This window comes from Erpetoichthys calabaricus, chromosome 3 (assembly GCF_900747795.2).
Source record: "Erpetoichthys calabaricus chromosome 3, fErpCal1.3, whole genome shotgun sequence".
NCBI classification, from domain to species: domain Eukaryota; kingdom Metazoa; phylum Chordata; class Cladistia; order Polypteriformes; family Polypteridae; genus Erpetoichthys; species Erpetoichthys calabaricus.
The window spans coordinates 80343783-80364183 of record NC_041396.2 but is presented as its reverse complement, the minus strand read 5'-3'; the positions used below and the strand labels follow the sequence as shown (position 1 = coordinate 80364183).

The 20401-nt window shown below is 38.8% G+C and overlaps 1 protein-coding gene across 5 annotated transcripts in view; it reads right to left on the bottom strand.

Annotated features, from left to right (window-relative positions):
* The window catches only part of lad1 (ladinin), a 70035-nt gene that overhangs the window by 25046 nt on the left and 24588 nt on the right, over positions 1-20401 (bottom strand). For 3 of the 5 annotated variants that reach the window (XM_028796981.2, XM_028796979.2, XM_028796980.2), the window contains exons 2-5: positions 18538-18669; positions 17121-17361; positions 3424-3603; positions 2897-3118 (exon numbers count right to left, since the gene is read on the bottom strand). In XM_028796981.2, the coding sequence (XP_028652814.2) occupies positions 2897-3118; positions 3424-3603; positions 17121-17361; positions 18538-18669 (775 nt within the window). The remainder of the gene's footprint in view (positions 1-2896; positions 3119-3423; positions 3604-17120; positions 17362-18537; positions 18670-20401) is intronic. The other 2 variants (XM_028796982.2, XM_028796984.2) reach the window with 2 other exon arrangements.

The following is a 20401-nucleotide window of genomic DNA, read 5'->3' as shown; positions in this document are numbered from 1 at the left end:
TGTCCCAGATGCACAAACTTCCTCCAAAGGAGTCATCATAGATAAAAGCTTTCAAGATGTCTTGCCAGGATGATAACCAGGGCTGAAGACACTTAATTTTGTTGGTGTTCTAACCAGTATTACCAAAGGTGTTCATTTTTATCTGAATGCATTTCTGTTGGGCAAAGTTATGCACTAGTGCCTTGGAATTGTATTTCACTTAACATGGAAACTTGCAATTGCAAAAATTAGACTATATACCTATACAGGCCAACACTGTTCAGTTTCATCTTGCACATACCTTATTTTTTCTTTTTACTTTGTAAAGTTCAACAATTATGTTTACACTGTGACACTGGGCCACCCAGGCACCTGCAGGTTCAGAGTGACCCATCAGTGTAACAAGAGTTAAGCTGAAGAAGTAAAACAAAATTCAAAAGTCAGTGCCTGTGCCAGCATATCATAAGCTTGGGGTCAACTGCCCTAGAAATAAGAGCTCCTGGCAGAAAATGAAGAAAGAGGGAAGGCTAGGAGGACAAGCATAATAAAAAATTCAGAACAACGAATTATAATTTTCAACTTCAGAAAGGCTTTTCAACACGGCAAGACACAGGCTTAACCAAGTGAGTGTTATATGGACTTATTAATAAATCTCACAGCAGGCTTCTAGTGAAGGAGATAATAGTCTTAATGATAAGGTACAATCTCTGGAATGTCAGTGGTTCAAAACACATGCAGAGCCTGGCAAATTTCAGCTACAGACTAAAAACTAAAGGATATTGGTAATGGTCTGGACACTGAGAAGCTAGCAGGGTGTTCTCCTGTGAATACATTCTGAGCCTGACCATTAACCTACGACAGCTACAGAGATATCTGGGCTTTCTGATTTTGAACAATGATTTATGGGACTGGTGACTACATTATCATTAGGGCTGAATGTTTTCTCAATAACCCACTATGGCTGTAATCATTTCAATATAAAGATAAAAATACATGTAATGATCTATATTGAAAATTGACAGCCTTCTTCTTATGCGGGAACACATTTTCTCTGTGTCTGCATTAGCTCTTCTAAGGGCACTCCTTTTTCTTCCCATATGCCGTACTCTGCCATATAGGATAACTGGTCACTCAATCACTCTTCTATGAGTAATTGTGGATGCATGCATGAGTAGATAACATGGCCCAATCTACCAGTGGAATGGTGAGGATGCAGGGAGCAGAGTTGGCGAAGGTGGATGAGTTTAAATACTTGGGATCAACAGTACAGAGTAATGGGGATTGTGGAAGAGAGGTGAAAAAGAGAGTGCAGGCAGTGATTTGTGACAGACGGATATCAGCAAGAGTGAAAGGGAAGGTCTACAGGATGGTAGTGAGACCAGCTATGTTATATGGGTTGGAGATGGTGGCACTGACCAGAAAGCAGGAGACTGGAGGTAGCAGAGCTAAGATTTGCATTGGGTGTGACGAGGATAGATAGAATTAGAAATGAGTACGTTAGAGGGTCGGCTCAAGTTGGACGGTTGGGAGACAAAGTCAGAGAGGTGAGATTGCGTTTGTTTGGACATGTGCAGAGGAGTGATGCTGAGTATATTGGGAGAAGGATGCTAAGGATAGAGCTGCCAGGCAAGAGAAAAAGAGGAAGGCCTAAGAGAAGGTTTACGGATGTGGTGAGAGAGGACATGCAGGTGATGGGTATAACAGAACAAGATGCAAAGGACAGAAAGATATGGAAGAAGATGATCTGCTGTGGCAACCCCTAATGGGAGCAGCCGAAAGAAGAAGAAGAAGAAGAAGATGATGATGATTTAAGAAGGCACTTTAAACAAGCCGTAAATATTGCAGTTGAGACTAATGAGACCAACCTTACAGATAGTCAGGTCAGGTAACGGCTAATGTCGCTAATTCTAGCAGAAATGTGTAGTCTGATTCTGTGGTGTCCAAAAACACTTACATCGAGATGAGCAACAATGTGAAATTAGATGCACCAAATGTTGTAACTCCAAATGAACAGTCTTATTTCATTTGATGCAAATAGGCAAACTGAATTGATCAGTTAAATATCACCTTTTTGCCACAAGGTTGCACAGTTCTTTTAAAAACGTTTGATGTTCTTTATCTGTTGTATCAGAAGAAAACTGATTTCCTAAAGATGTAATGTTGCACTCATCAATTAATTACATTCATTGAAATACACTAATTAACAAAAAAGGATGGTGAAGTTGACCTGATATAGTTTGAGTATTTTTTCTATTTTAGTGCAAATACCTGATTTATTGTTGACAAATGTGATGCATATAATGTGTTTATATATGCATGTGTCTAGTGGCATGGAGGTGAGATGGGTGGGGGGCTTTTGGGTTTCGATATTGAGGGGGTCTTAATCATACCGGCCTTGGTGATGTGATGGCACCCAATCCTGGGAACGGTGCCAGCTTACTACAGAACTAAAATGGATTAAAGGATAAATTTGATATTTTTCACGTCTTTAAAGTTATTTCTTCACAATCATGGTATATATTACTTTGCCACATAAAATTGTGTTCAAAATTGATGCATTTTATTACAAAATTTTAAAATACTTTGGCTGTTCTTAGAGCTTAATATGGAACTTAACGGTGCATGACTCCATATGTGAATGAAAAAGCCTTAAAACTTTCTAAATACATCAATTTGTCAAGCCCAAAATGTTATTGATTATTGATCTGCATCTTAAGATTACATTCATATTACAAAATCACACATCCTAATGTGAAAAACTACAGTTCCCGGAGGAAAGTCCATGCAAATATGAGGAGAATATAAAATTGCCATATAGGCAGGACTATCTTGGAGTTCAAACCCCATCTCCGAGAGCTTCAGCTGTGACATAGATGTGGCACATATTAGATGGAGCAGCCCAAAGTAAGTTTCTTACTTCACTGCCTGCATTTTCTGTGTCTTGAGGTCCCTTGTACTGTGTCGTTTGTGCAGGTGACTGGTGGAGCGGTTCCTCTTGCCTCCCAGACTCTATGCTTGCACCCATGGATTTCAAGCTCCTCCGCTGCCTCCTCGACTCCTTTGTCTGTAGCATCTCCAGAAACTGATTGTTTATCTCCTCATTATCATCTGCTTCCAAGCCACTCTTTGGACTTTTTGACTGAGAGTGTGAAAAGAAGAAGATAAAGGTGGTAGCCACTGTTAAATGAAACTATGAGGTCTGGTTACAGCCTAATAAGAACGGTGCTATAGATGGATAGAAGGCTGACTGTTTAGCCACCATGTGTGCTCAACCTATGCAGCGGTAGAGAGAATGACAGCAGTTACACTTAATTATTTACAGATACAGTGCAGTTGCTCTAATCTGACACATTCAAGTAAAGGTCTATCATTAACAAATTTCATTTCACAGCAGAAAGAGGAAAATAGGAGCCAATGGTAGTTCCAGGTAGGAGAAATACTCACTGTAATCCTAGGGGGGCTTTTTGCTTTTCTTGTTTCTCTCTCCCTTGTATCACTGTATTCTGTGCTGCCATCTTTCTTCTGCCTGGTCACAGCCTCTACGAGCCTCCTCTGTTCCTGCTCTTCACGCATTTCTAGAGTCTTTTTTTTTGCTTCCTCAGGATATGGTGTCCTTTTGCCATTCTTAAGACAAAAATATCAAAGGATTAAAATTACATACTGCTGTGATTTTTTTTTCTCTGAGCCAGTCATGTTTGGAACTTTTGCAATAAGTTTTGATGTTATCTACTTAGCCTAAGCTTTTATGGCAGGTCTCAGTTCTTCCTTGCACCACTCCTGCTGTTTCTGGTCTCTCACAGAATGTGGAGTGATATTATCAAAATTAAAATACATCTTTGATTAGCATGGTGGCACATTTCTGTTGTTAAACTATTAATAACATGGTTATAGATACATGAGGAGGGAGCCAAAAACGTCCTGGACTCAGTCAGTAGCATGGCAATGGGGTGTAGTTATTGACTATGCTGCTAGGTATCATATGCCTACAGTCTTGTTAATCAGTCTGCTGAGTGGCTTCACCCATGAACAGACTGTTAATCAGCAATGTTACACTGAACTGTTGAGGAACCTGTGGGAAAAAAATCAGGAAAAAAGCGTCTAGAGTAGTGGGGCACACAAAACTGCATTTTCCATTTGGTAGTTAGGCTCTTTGAGTAGTGAGGAAAGTACTATATAAATGTAAAGAATTATTACTATGATTATTATGGTGCATCTGCACACACCACATTGTTAGTCAAAGAATTTTTGACCAAAAACATAATTATTGCTTTACAATAATAATAATAAATCCCCAGATCTCACTCCCTGTGACTTATTTTTGCAAACAAGGGGAAGAAGATTTACTACTGTGGAAGAAATTCAGGAAAAAATGCAGGAGGCTGTAAGCATATCAACAAGAGATGAGTGCAGGAAATGCTAACGAGAATGGGAGAAGCGCTGGGCAAAGCGTATTGCATCTCAAGGAGAGTATTTTGAAGGTGACTGGAAATGAATAGCTGTGCGTTTTAAAATAAAGTTGTTTTTTAACAATTTTAGGAATTTTTGGGTCCCCTTCATATGAGTTCCAAATCTTCTTCCCTTCAGTCTCAGGTGTAATTTTCAGGATCTGATGAATATGGGGACTCCTCAGCAGTTCAATGTGATGTCATTGATTATCTGTCTGTCCACAAGGAATAAACTCTTTATGTACAAGTCCATCAATGTCAAAAAAGTGATCATCAATGCCTCTTGAAAATCTGTCATGGTGGCTTGGAGAAAAAAGTCTTAAGCATGACTGTAGAATAAACACCAGAAATATGTAGAACTCAGCACGATGCCACTCAGTGGACTGATTAACCACACGGTAAGCATTAGATACCTACCAGCATATTCAATAGCTTCACCCTACTACCATTCTATTGACCAATTCCTGACATTTTTTAATCTCCCTTCATATAGACAGTGGGGATGGGCGGATCGATATTAAAGTATTGATGCTTCCAATCCTGATTTTTGAATTTAAGCATTGATGTTCACATTAAAAGCATCGATGTTACACATTTTCAATAATATGCAAGTTTATTAGAAATTATGTTTTGAAAGCATTTGAAGATGAGAGCATGATTATTAAATTTAACTTGTCATATTGTGTAAAACGGGAGCTACTTTTCCTTCCGTGCTTTTCATCATCCTGCATTCACACCGGCAGTGCTGCGGTCCACCAGGCAAATCAGTGGACAGTAAGGAAATGGCAGAAAGAAAGTGAGGCACTGTTTGGAGTTATTTAACTCCATTGAACAATAATGAAGCAAAATGTGATATGTGTCAGAAGACCGTATCTTATTGCGGCAACAACGCAAACCTGATAAAGCACATGGAAGTCAGTCACATTGCTGAAAATGAGAAGTTACAACAGAGGCAATTAGAAAAGTGCACAGACACATCAGGCTGTAAAGCCTGGCATGGTTGTCAAAGGGCAGTAGTCTACTCTTAAAGAAGCTTTTCAGAAAAGCAGGCAGTACCCAGGTAACGTTAGTACTGTAAACTGATGTAGAGTTGTTGTAATTGAATAGAAAAAAAATCAATGTCTGTTTTTAGTAAAGAGAATATTAGATTTAAAGATTGATGAATGGACATACTTAGAACACATTTTGAAATTTTTTTTATTTATTATGTCCATTTTGAAAAAATAAAAAAATATTACTCGATATTACCTTTACTTCACTTAGGCTGTAAAAACAGTGCTAAAAGCAGTAGTCCCGAGCATTACCATGACAATAGCCTTGTCTTCTCCTCTCACCTGTAGGCGTGCCTAGTAATAATGGCATCTTGCAAAAAACGTTTTTCAGCAGTCCAAGTGTTGCATGCTCTTGGCAGTGATACGAGTAATGATGTTGAGGGGCCATTTATCAGCAGTGATGATGAAGTGAATCTGCCTTCAGTCAGTGAAATTGAAACGGACAGTGAAACCTAAAGTGAGATTGTTGAATCTGAAAGTGACGCTCGCTTGATATTTGCATTATTATACTTATTACACTTCTGTGTACTTTTAGTGTTTTGCACGTTTTACAGTAAAAAATAAAAATGTCATTTTTTTCAGCCAAAAATTGCAACGCTTTTTACATGTTTTTGTAGGGGCAAAAATGTAATGCTAACGCTTGTTGTTGTTCCACAGATCTTTGCAAGAACTGAACAAGTTTACTAATTTCTGTTAATAAACAAGCAAATAAGTCTGATTTTTGGCACTACTGTATATGTACTTGACTACTAATGCAAAGTTTTTAAAAAGTGACTTTTTGATGCTCACACATACTGTAAGATTTTATAGTAGATTAACCACTCTTACAAAATGACACTCTGGCTGCATCAGTATTGGTATCGATATTAGCAATACTGGCCTCAGTATCACCCAGTATTGGATCGAAAACAAAATCAACAGTATCACCCATCACTAATAGACAGGGGGGAAAAATTTAAAAAGTAATCACAAACTAACTTCTTGAATGTATCAAAATGTTAATCAGAGATATCACAGCCCATATTCATGTGAGACAGGATAAAGAATTCCAAAAGTGTAATGGTGTAGGCCAGAGAGGCAGCTCAGTTGATGCAAGTTCAACAAAATAGAGTGGAGACTTCATCAAACTCCTCTTGTTATTGAGTCACTTCAGTCAGCAAGGAGGTTAACTGAGCTCTTGGGTCCAGAAGAAAGGCAGGCTTGTAATAGGGTTCATCAAAACAACAAAATGTACCTTGAAAAACTGGAGAGCATTCAAATTACTTTACTGTTCTCCTGGCAGCATTTATGTGCACAACCTTTACTGTACAAGTTATGCCTTGTCTATGATCTATTTTGGAGCTAAACAGTACAAGGTGAATATTTAAAAATATACTTCAAAGTGTTAAAAATGAGCAAGTGCCTGCTGACAGACAGACTGTATACTATGGCAGTGATACCAAACGACCAATAGCATTCTTAGTTTCGATTAGTTTGTACCGTATTTATTTTAATGTGTAGCAGGTTAGATGACCTTTAAAACTAACAAGTCTGAAATGAATGGCATACATGAGTCACACCAGCTCCTGGCACTTCTCTTTTTAGTATATTGCATGGCTGTGCACCTGTTTATCAGTGGCATCTGGGTGTGCCCATCGATATACGCTTACACTTATCTCAGAGTCAGCCTCCAGCTCTCTCAGGTTTGTAGTTTGCCTTTGTTTGTTTCTTTGGCAGGTTTGTAACCTTTGCTTCACTTTGCAATGGAATATTTCCAGTTTACTATTTTTTTACAATTTTTTTTTCTGCAAAAGTTTTCCTTGTTTTTTACTGTAGGCATATACACTGAAATGAAGAAATACTAGTATGTACAAAATGTGCAGTTGAGTTAAGTGTGACAAACGCAATTATTTCTGACTTGAAATGGACAAACCTATAAAACTCTGTTCACCTCTCTTATACTGGAAAAGAACCCAACAAACGGGTATCCCCACCTAGACAAGTGACTTTTTGTGATACCTGCAATAACTTCCGTAGTCACACTTTATAAGACTTCCACACTCTTTATTGTAGCTTGGTAACAGTTAAGGAAAACTTCCAGCATAACACAACCTGCTTGGTTATACTTACTGCTCACACAAAGGCAGACCACCCTCACACCTAGCTGACCTTAAAGCTTCAATAACCTCTCTCAATTATAATGTTTCTCCCCCTTTAATTAGTTTACCCCATCTGTGATAATAACAGTAGCAATAAATGATAGCTAACAACAGCAATAATAAGGCTTAACAGCCCAACTAACAATTCTAAAAACTACATTCAATCATAAATTCAGTCTCTCTGGACCTTTCCTCTAGTGAGAAGAACTCATTGGTGTGCCTGATCACTTGTCCAAAAGAAGCATTTCAATATCCACTGGAACTGTAGATGCTGAAGTGGATGGAATACCTTGAGTCAGATCACTCACATTAATAACAGAAACTTTTTTTCAGTTCTGAAGTAGAAATACCTGAGAACTCTTCTTCTGTTCCATCCAGCTCATTCACTTCAGTTTGGTCTAATGCTACCTCTTGATCTGAAACTTGTATCTTTATCTGGGACATGAGTCAAACTAATATAATCTTGATGCCAAAATAATGATTTCCCATTTGTATTACAAACATGAGTGGACATTGCCTTTCAAGAATGATGTCTGGGTTCCAGCAACAACCAAACACAGTGTTGTTTGACTTTAAGCAACACTTCTTAGCATGCTGCTCATGTCTCACGTTTTGCTTTTCTAGACAACCTGCTACTTTCATCCTAATGTCTGTCTGAAGTAGATGTGACTAGATGTTACTTAGGTTTCCCTCCATGAGCATTTCAGCAGGTGTCTAGTCTAATGTACTTTGTGGTGTAATGTGGTTTTTGGAACAGGAATTGGTAAATCTTAGTTTCTAAGCTTGTACCTGTCATCTTCCTCAGCCCTTCTTTCAAAGTCTGTATTGACCTTTTTGCCAGCCCATTTGAAGCAGGATGAAAAGCATTAGTGTGACAGATCCCATTTTTAGTTTCAAACTCTCTGAACATTTTGCCAGTAAAAGTTCGACATTTATCAGCTTCAACAACATTTGCAAAACCATGAATAGAAAAAATGTGACATAAAGTTGTTGGAACAGTAAAACTGGTCGTGATATGCACTTTGAGCCATTTGGAGACAGCTTTTATAACATGCACCCGATGAGTGGTCCTGTAAAGTTCAAATGCAATCTAGACCAGGTTTGTATGGCCACTCCAGAGGACAAAAGGGAACAGAGGTGACATTTTCTGCAACATTTGACAATCTGTATAAAATCTGACCTCATCTACCAAGTCTTGGTCAACATTAGGCCACCATACATAAGAAATTGCAAGTTTTTTCATGTAAGAAACTCCTAGATTTTTTTCACATCATACCCTTGGTTTATTGTATTAAGAATGTACTATCATACGTTATCACAGTCTCCATGGGAAATGTTTAATATCATTTCCTATGTTTATTGTATTGGGACTGTTTAAGATCATATCATAGGTTTATTGTATTTGGACTGTACTTTCATAAGATATCTCAATTTTAACCTTTTCTACACCACTGCTGGAGGGTTTGTTTTGTTATGGATGTGCTCTGTCTTTTGTGGATCAGAGGACTGGGTCTTTGTGATGTGTGGTCTGCCTCATTTGGGGATGCAAAATGCTAGTTCTTATTTATCCTTTGTACCCCAATAACTGTAAGTACCAACATAACAACAAGCTACTGTACATAGCCATAACACCTAGCAATAACATGAAATCTAGGTCAAAGCTATCATATGTAACAATGTACTACCTTAACTTAAGACTACAAATGTCAACAAAAGCTCAGAAACAATGTCTGTATGACCAAACAGTGATCTTTGTGAGCTGGAATGTCAAAGGTCTCACTCATGAATTAAAGATAAAGAAAGTGTTCTCTCACCTAAAAGGTCTAAATGCCAAGATAGTATTTTACAGGAGACTCAATTAATAAGAAAGGACCAGTTTAGGTTGCAAAGAGAGTGGATTGGCCAAATTTTTCAATCCAGCTATACAAAGAAAACTAGGGGTATGGGAATCTTAATACAAAGAACTATTCCTTTTGTAGTATCAGCCATAATATCTGATCCTGAAGGGAGATGTATTTAGTACTAAAGTGATTTTGATAAATATCTATGCATCTAATGTGAATAATAGAGATTTCATCCAAACTGTATTTGCATCTATTCTTAATGTGAACACTCATAAAATTATAACGGCTGGAGTCTTTAATTGTGTTTTAAATCCAGACCTGGATAGATCCTCAATTATAACAGCGATAATGTCTAATACTGCAAAAATAATTGTACAGTTTGTAATGGATCAGAACTTATCAGACACAAGAGCATATTCCTTCTTCTTACGAGTACATCATTGTTACTCAAAGATTATTTCTTCATATACAATCATTTTTTGGCTATTAACAAATCTTGTAAGTACACTGCTATTGTTATCTGTAACCACTCCCCTCTGATCATGGAGCTTAAATCACACTCATCTTGTAGCTGGAGTCTTAACCGCCTGTCAATAGCTGATGAGAATTGTACAGAATTCATATCCAAGCAAACTGATTACTTTCTTGAAACAAATGCATCCTCAGAGGTCTCTGTAGGAATACTCTAGGAAACTCTAAAGGCATTTTTAAGTTATGCCAGGTCTCCTATTGAGGCATTTTATAGGAAAAGACAGGTTTTGCAATCAGAATTTAACCTCATGACAACTAAAGAAATGGAACAGCTCATCCTTAAATCACGACATCATTATTATGAATACAAAGAGCAGGCCAATGAGATCTTAGCCCAACAAAACCACAAGCAGGAAGGCCACAATGCAATAACAGTAATTACTAGCACAGATGGAGATAAAATCATTGACCATAAAAATATAACCCAGACATTTAGATAGTACTGAAAGTCCTTATATTCTACTCCGTTTAAAGAAGATAAGGCACAATCTAATGTGTTCTTTGATTTATTACAGATACCACAACTAGATACTCTTAGTGCAGTGGAACTAGACAAATCTCTGACACTCTTATAAATTACTAGACACTATAAACTCTCTTCAAAGTGGGAAAGCGGCAGGTCCTGATCGCTACCCAGTGGAATTTTATAACAAATTTTCAAATAAGTTAGCTCCACTATTATTAGCAATGTTTATAGAAGCTAGAAATAACAAAATTCTACCTCACTTTTCGCCAAGATGTGAATTGATGACCTAGGCTCCATCTCAAATTAGCAGGGAGAATCAGCATCTTTCCCAAGCTTGTTTTTCTATTTCAAAGCATCCCCATATGCATGAACAAATAATTTAAGAATTTTGATTCAATCATAACCTCATTTATTTGGAATTCAGAACATCCATGCATCCAAAGGGTGACTCCACAACGACCTAAAGCAGAAGGGGGCATGGCACTACCTAACTTGCAATTTTATTACTGGGAGGCAAATATGCAGGCCATAAAGACCTGGATATCGATACAAATTGAAGAATATACACAAGCCTTTTCTGCATTAGAATTGAAATCATGCAGTACTTCTTTATATATCCTGCTCTGTACACAAGTAAATAGAATTTATTGTCAATACACTAATAATCTAATTGCCCTTCATTCATTTAGAATATGGAACCAATGTAGGAAGCACTTTAAGACAGAGAAGCTCTTATCTGTTGCACCTCTACATAACAACCACTCTTTTCCACCCTTTCAAACATATACAATATTTAATGTTTGAAAAATGTCTGGGATTAAAACACTTAGAGATTTGTACAATACACAGAAAATGTCTTTTTATCCTACAAACAAGATTCAAATGTAACTTCTAATCAATGCAATTTTTCCACTACTTTCAAATTAGAAGCTTTTCTAAATGGAACCAGCCCAATTTTCCTGACTTATATAGCATCTCTACCATATATAAAAACATTTTAAAATCCCTTCATTTCAAAGATCTCAGAGTATAATGGAGAAAGGATCTTTCACTTAATATTTCAGAAAATAGTGGAAGGCAGTGAGGCACATACGGTAATATACTCTAGTTCCATATGCACAAACCACTCAATTATTCAGCGTAAAATATTTTATCGATCACATTTATCTTGTTTAAAATTGTCCAAATTATATCCAAGAGCAAGATTTAACCAGTGAACATTGCAATCTAGCTTACTGAGCCACATGTTTTGGGCGTGCACCAAATTAACAATATTTTGGACAAAAATCTTTGAATGCCTGTGTTTGGTGTACTACCAGATGGGCTTAAAGTAGAGAATGACAAACAAACTGTAATTGCCTTTACCTCACTACTAGGAAGAAGACTTATCTTGCTCACCTGGAAGAATCCCACCCTACTACTTTTAAGTCAGAGGGTAACTGATGTTTTATACCACAGGTGTCAAACTCTGGCCCGCGGGCCAAATTTGGCCCGCCGTGTAATTTCATTTGGCCCGTGGGGCAATATCAAATTAACATTAGAGCTGGCCCACCGGTATTATACAGCGGCGGTGTTGCTGTAACACCGCATTCACTGCGAATACTACAAATCCCATAATGCTCTGCGGTTGTTTTGGCGCGCCAGCTTTGTGTCAGTAGATTTCTAGCAAGCAGCGTTCTTTCCAGACGTGCTGCGGCCCAATACTACAACTCTAGGTGTCACTGTTTTACCCCTACCAAAAATGACGAAAAGGAAGGGAGAAAACAGAACTTTTCGGGACAGGTGGGAGACAGAATATATGTTTACGTATCTGAAAGACAGACCTGTTTGTCTCGTTTGTGGAGCCAACGTGTCGGTACCTAAGGAGTACAACCTTAGGCGACACTATGAAACGAAACATCAGGACATGTACAAGGACCTGGACACGACTCAAAGGAGCCAGAAAGTAGAGGAGATGAAGAGAGGGTTGGTTTCACAACAAAATATGTTCAAAAAAGCCACAGCACAAAACGAGGCTGCTGTAAAGGCGAGTTATATCGTGGCAGAAGAAATCGCCAAATCAACCCGATCCTTTAATGAGGGAGAATTTATTAAAAAGATAATGCTGAAAGTTTGTGACCAAGTGTGCCCAGAGAAAAAACAGGCCTTTTCAAACGTAAGCCTGAGCAGGAACACAATAGCGGAGCGCATATATGATCTTGCCACCAATCTGCATGACCAGCTGATGGAAAAGGGGAAAGATTTTGTTTCTTTTTCCCTCGCTGTGGACGAGAGCACTGACGCGTCTGATACTGCGCAGCTGTCAGTCTTCATCCGCGGTGTCGACTCAAAAATGTGTGTTACGGAGGAGCTTTTGGGATTTAAATCCATGCATGGCACAACCACAGGGACGGACATTTTTGAGGAGGTTTGCAAATGTGTAACTGAAATAAACCTGCCGTGGGATAAACTCGTGGGATTAACCACTGATGGTGCGCCAGCGATGAGTGGTAAAAAGAATGGTCTGGTGGGCAGGATGCGTGAAAAGATGCGGGAAGAGAACTGTGCAGGTGAGCTATCGGTTTATCACTGCATTATACATCAAGAGTCACTGTGTGCTAAAGCCCTAAAGATGGAACATGTTATGACCACAGTAACACAAGTTGTTAACTTTATAAGAGCCAAAGGTCTGAATCACCGCGAGTTTAAGTCTTTTCTGGAAGAGTTTGGTTCGGAACACACAGACGTGCCGTATCACACAGAGGTGAGATGGTTAAGCCGCGGAAAAGTACTGAACAGATTTTTCGAGCTGCGTGAAGAAATATGTCAGTTTCTGCAAAGCAAAGGGAAGGACACAGCAGAACTCCAGGAGCAAAAGTTTATGTGTGAGCTGGCCTTTCTGTCTGACATCGCAAGCCATCTTGATGCGCTGAACCTGCAGCTACAGGGGCGGGGCCGCATCATCACCGAGATGTACTCGTCAGTGAAAGCTTTTAAAGCTAAACTCTGCCTGTGGGAGAATCAGCTGCTGCAAGGAAACCTTGGCCATTTCCCCTGTTGCCAAACCATAAATACGCAGATCTCTACCGCCGTGTGCGCACAGTTTGCTGAAAAACTCAGTGTACTCGGCGCTGAGTTTAACCGACGATTTGGCGACTTTGATGGTCAGAAATGGAGATTTGAACTGCTTAGTAATCCCTTCGCAGTCGATGTGGAAAAAGCACCAACTAACATTCAAATGGAGCTGATTGAACTCCAGTGTGATGACACGCTGAAGTCAAAGTATGATGCTGTTGGCGCCGCACAGTTTCCACAACACATCCCTGACACAATGCCTCAGCTCCGCACCCAAGCTGCTCAATTGCTCTCCATGTTCGGCAGCACTTACCTATGTGAGCAACTTTTCTCCTCAATGAAGATGACGAAAACATCTCACAGGGCACGTCTCACTGATGAACACCTTCGTTCGATAATGAAGGTTGCCTCAGCTCAAAGCCTGAGCCCCGACACTGATGAACTAGCATCCAAGAAAAGATGCCAGGTGTCTGGCTTGAACACACCATGTTAGATCAGTGTGTCGCAAACTGAACAGTAAAAAGGCCTGAATGATTGATTTATGTATTAGCCAGTGGAAAAAGTTAATGTTGATATTTAGCAAATTGAAAAGAGGCATTCATTTTTTATTTAAATGTTATTTAATATGCCATTGATGTTTCTTCGTTTGTTCTTTGACAGTTGATTTTGCACTATTAAGTTAAGTTAAGCTATAAGCATGGCTTGTTCCATATTCAGTGTTAAAGCAAATCAGTGTAGCAAACTGAGCAAAAACATTTTATTCATGCACTCTTCTCTTGCTACTTCAAGGCTTGAATGTTTGATTCATTCATTATTGTTATTTTGTTTTCAAATGTATTTATTAGCCTGTGGAAAAAAGTTTATTTTGATATTTACCTCAGAAGGCTGCAAATAGAAAAGAGGCATTCAATTTTTATATTTAAACATGAAACTCGGGTTTGCATGTCATTATAAAGTTATATAAGCCTTGCTTGTTCAATTTTCAACGCAAAACTTGTTTGGGTGCCTATTAAAAGGTAATTTTTTTCAACCTTGGCCCGCGGCTTTGTTCAGTTTTAAATTTTGGCCCACTCATTATTTGAGTTTGACACCCCTGTTTTATACTATTTGAAATTGGAAAAAATCTAATTCTCAATCAGAGGAAAAATATGGCAGGATCTAAATAAAAACATTTTAGATTAAGCTTCTATATCAGGTAAAAGGATTCTCTTCCCTCCCTGATTCTAAAGATTTGATCTGGTTGTTCGCTCTCGTCTCTTCCTCTTGGGTGGGGGTTGAATTTTGGTGTGTTAAGTTTGATTTGATTGTATGGAATGTTATTTGCTTCTGATTAAAATCAATAAAAAAAGAAAAAAATAAAGAAACTCCTGGATTAGCTTCATGGAGTTCCTCTAGTACATTCCCACAGCATGTGAAAGGAACAACACTCCCTAGAACCCCAAAGAATGTAGCCATTTTGAACACATAGCTCATGCTCTCTGCTTTAAAATGGCTTCAAAAGACCTACTCTGATAATGGCCAGCTCTGTAGCAAGAACTTTTAAACTTGAGACAAAACCGGACCCTCTCTATCCATATATGACATTCCCTCTTGAGCTATGGAGGAGCAACATACTATTTCCAAATTGCCCAATGACTGAATGAGCACACATACAGCATATTTCGTTCCTTTATTTAGGTCTTCACCTTCAAACACAAAAGACCATGACTAGCTTTAGAAGAGCATGACCCACTTTACCTCTGAGGTGGGTACTGCTGTGATTTCGTACTCTTGGAATTTCTCATCAGCACATTTCACCCTCAGACAGATGAAGTGAAGTAATTAAAAATATCCCTGTACATCACATTAGAACATTTCCATAAGTTGCTTTCCCAATTTGGCAGCTGGTGTGGATCTGGTACAATCTGGTCTAGATAAAAAAAGGAACATACTGACTACATTTTTGCTATTACATTTTCTCATGCAAGGAACTTTAGCACATTTAATGGAGGAGTTTATGGAAATGGTCAGAGGTTGTGCATTATATGCCCACTTTTGTGACCATGCCCACTATGTCACTTAGTCACACCCCATGTGCTGTCAAAACATTTAAATCCTTGAAACAATGCAAGACTGCCAGTCATACAATGCAAAATGAAAACTAAAAAAACACAAAATGAGCATGAAACTAAATAACTATAGAATCTGCCAGCTCTGTCTGCTGAGATCATTACACCAACTTCCATTCCTGTATTTCAGCTGTGTCACACATGGGTGCCTGAGGATCACCTTCATGGCTCTTAGAGTATGTAATACTAAGCCAAGGCAGGAAGGTGCACTGTCGCTATGGATCTTATCCAAGAAGGCACCCAATGAGTGCATTCGATCCCCAACATCTACAGAAGGCCCCATACCTTCTAGTTGGAGGCTTATAACTGCAGGTATGTCAGGAAGGAAGTGTCTTTTTATTATCTGGACTTTCAAAAGAACGGAGCTCCTGAACCAACCTTCTGAACACAAGCACATTACTGAAGAATCCAGTTAAGGCAATTTACAGGGCAAACAATCCTAAGTTTTTGTTTCACGTGGTGTCATCACACACTCATGCATATTTGCCATAAATTAAATGGGGTGACCTGGTTGGCTCCCCAACTGCTTCTTGTGACCCCTTTCAGTGATTTGCACCACTTCAACTGTTTGTTGCACATTATTGACTCCACATTAAAATAACACCACAAACAGCTCTTCATACTGGCAGAAGTCAGGATTAAATATGGCATGGCTGGAAATGGTGAGACAGAGTGAGTGGGGATGTTTTCTGTCTTTGTTTTCAGTTGCTAGTTGTGATGGAGAAATTTAGGGACGCATTCAGGTTTCTTTGTTTGCAGCTGATGTGGCTAAGTAAAGATGAGTGAATTAAAATTGAGGGATAGTTTCACATCAACCACTAGAAAATTATTTAAGCCTCCACAGTCCAGTTGAACCCATTTGCAAAGTCATGAAGAAGAGAATGAGAAATATGGTGATATCGCCAAAATGTAATGCACCAGAAAATCAGTCACAGAAAAAGCAAGGGTTAATTGTACTCTTTTTTATAAATATATAGAATAAACAAATGTAGCACAAAATTCATTATGTGACGTTTGTAACAGTGTGAATTTAACAATATAAATGGTTACTTTCAATGGATGGTTGTTCTCACTTATGGATGAAACCGTAATGTTTTTGTTTGATAAGCAAGCTACTTTCTTTTTTTTTAGTTGATGGCCACATTCTAGTAGACATACTGAGATGTTTAGGTTTTCACTCTTTATCCAAATAATCCATAACTTATCCTGCAAGGAGTTCTGAGGAATGAGTACAGGACAGAAACCAGAATTAGAAGAGATGATACTCAGACACTTTTATTCAGACAGGGTCAATTTATCTTTGGGAAGATGGTGGGATCAGAGTACCTACAAGAACCTAAAGAGATAAAGAATGTGCTACCAACTGAAGCTTTATCAATGTTTATCAACTGCTCCACAGAGCCTCTTCCCTGTTTAATGTTAAAGGTAATTTAGAGTGGAAGACTGTTGTGTGAAGATGTTCAGACCTTTAGTAGACTTTCTGAGACTTGCTGTTTAGCTTACCAGAACCGCCATGAAGTTCTTTTCTGGAGAGGACACTTGCTTTGATTGTGTTTCTGCTATGATCCTTCGTTGGCCACCATCTTCTCCCTTGATTGTGAGAGTTCCTTCCTCACCCTCCTCTCTTTGCTGCATCAGAGTCTCCAGCTGTCTTTGTTGCCTCTCCTCGTCTCTGGATTTTAACATGTCCAAAAAGTGAAGGTCTCCTTCTTTGTAATTTGCATGGTCTAGCTCATCTCGGGCGCTGTAAGAGAAGTGAGATTTCAAAATTAATTTAGACAGAAATCAAACAAACCACATGCCTCGCATTCTACTGAGACAGATAATTTTTAAAATAACTATGGAGTCATCTGGCCAAGTTACAGAAGAAAGTGAGTGCATGTCAATCAACCGATCAATGTAACCAGTCATTAAAAGCCTTTGTGCCTTGTCACTTTGCCAGCTTGGTGTTTACCTTCCTACATAATAACAAGAGAGGCTTTTCTCCACAAGATCTGCCTAAGGCAATTGCCTGTCAGTTGTGAGTGAGAGAAGGAGAAAGAAGTGCAGACAGCATTATGTCTTTATCTTCTTACGCAATTTCTAACAACAGAAATAACAATAACCAGGACGCACTTCACTGACTAGCCTTTAAAACACAATGTATGCCCAGCCAGACAGAAAAGCCTCAATAATGCAGAAAAAGGGGTGAAAAGGTCTTGAACCTGAGCTTCAGTGGTCATCTGTGAGTAAGTGAAAATGTAAATGATGTGTGATTACAGGGTGACATCCCAACACTGCTTGTCCAACCATTAAGATAATATCATTTCAGATGGAAAGATAATATTAGAAATAAAAACATGCATACATATTTGTAGTGAGGGAAAGGCAAAAGTTCAGAACTGGCAGATTAAAGCACCAGGTAACCATAACCAAAGAGCAACACGAAAGTCAGAAGTTGAGGACAAAAATAAGTTCAAAACGAAGAGCAAAACCTGATGCTAGTGCCTAGTTCAAGTAAAGCTAACTACCACTAATAGAGATTTGCACAAAGCAAAGTATACCCACAAAGAGATAAACAATAAAGGGACCACTGTCATATTTATATTGTCACATCCTGTGACATAATCAGCACAACGATCATGGTCATGTGATGAACAAAAATAACAAACATAATTCAAAATTACACTGACTCACAAGAGACAGTAAAAATTAAATAAAAATAACTAGTAGGAGTACCATAAGTCAAAGAATAGGCTAAAGAGCAAAACTGGCAGTCAAGAAGACCGTGCATCAAAGCCAAAATACAATCGGAAAAGTCAGAGTGCGCACAGAACATGATATATGCATGCTAGTGAACATTTAAGGAAAATGAGAGAAATACAGTAAAAGAAGTAGTCCACCCTCGCAGTTGATACCCACATGTCCAACTGCTGATTACCTGTGCTGAGGGAGAGCTGCCCCTTGTGCCTCCTCTTCAGGAGCTTCAGATGTGGAGCAAAAGCTTCGATTCCTCCTCCTCTTCTCCCTTTCCACTTCTTCCTCATCCTCCACTGTCCACTGGCGTGTCAAGCTGTAATGAAATCAAGAAAGTCTGATGTCAACTTGGCATAGGTGATTCTTGTGAAACAAGAATGAGATTTTTGAGAAAACAAAAGATTATGAAATCGTGTCAGCCATGAAGTGTGCACATGCTCCAGCTATACATGATGTAGTGGCCACACCAGTCTGCCTAGGCTGGACACTCCATGTGCACGGGTGTCAGAGTGATGATGGGTGATTTCAGTTCAGCCCATTGTTACTTAGCACTGCACAGATACAGTAACAATCAAGTACAGTTGTAGCCAGAAATATTAGCATTGTTGCATTTTTTTCAGATAATGCATCAATTCTTCCACAAAATGTATGGCATTATAAGATGATTGGTGAAAACATATGTATATAATTTATTCACAATGGAAGAACACCAAAAAACCTGGACAAAGCAGGCAAATTTAATCTTATTTCACACACAACCCCAAAAAGAATATTGACAAAATTCTGAGCATTCTTGACTTATATTTGATTATTTGGTGGCACACCCTTTAAATAGAATAATTATTGTCAAGCTCTTCCTGTAGCTGTGAGTGAGTTTATAGCACCTCTCTACTCTTCTTTAACCAGGTCGTCTTCTCTCAATGGCTCTTTTCAAATCTCCCCACAAATACCTAATGGGATTTACAGTAGATCGGGACTCATTGCTGGCCACTACAAAACAGTCCACTGCTTGTTTTGAAACCATTGTTGAGTGCTTTTTGAAGTGTGCTTTCAGTCTTTGTCATGCTGAATGACCCATGACCTTCCATAGAGGCAAAGCTTTATGTACCGACTCCAAAATTCCATATCAGTCTTCAGATTTCATGATACCATGCATAATTTCCAGGAACCCAGTGCCAGATACAGCAAAGCAATCCTAAAACATCAGTGATCCACCTCTGTGTTTGATCTGTTCCTTTCTTTGACGGCTTCAATTTTTTTCATTAAAAATAAAGATGATGTGCTTTAGCAAAAAGCTCTAATTTCATCTCATCTGGTTTGTTCAAGTTTGTTTTGCAAACTCCTGTCTGGCTTACTTATGTCGAGAAGTCAGAAATGGGGACCCCCTGGGTTTCCCACGAAAGAACCCCCTTTCATTGAGATGGCGATGGATTGTTCAGGTTGACACTATTGTACCTTGTGACTGTACCTTGGCAGTTCTTTCTCCATCATTCATGTAATGCTTCCTTAGTTTTTTGCCTCCATCCTTATCCAAGGAGTTTGGCTGCAGTGCAATGGACCTTGAACTTCTAAATAATGGACACAGAAACATGAAGGTCTCTGGAGATGAACATGTAGCTATGTAATTGTTTAAGCTTTTCTACATTTTCATTTCTCACCTCTTCAGAAAATGTTATACTTTTCTGTCTTTTCTCCATGCTGAGTGTGGTACACACAGGCACACAAAGCAGAATTCAAGTCACAATTTCTCTATTTAAATGGTTGAATATGTGACTGCCAATGCCAGTAACATGTCAGGTGACAATAATTGCAGGGTTACCTGCTTGAAATATAATTATTTCTTACAACTTCTAAAACTGCTGATAATTTCATCAGTACTTTTTTTTGAGTTTTTTTTTGTGAAAAAAAGGTTTTCTCATGTTTCTCCAATGCAGATAAATGAAATATATTGTGAAGGATAGCCGGGTCCCATGCCCGGCAGGGACGCCCCTGCTGCATCTGTTCCGGGGGAGCCACCATGGGCAGCTCACTACCTTCCCCGGGACGCT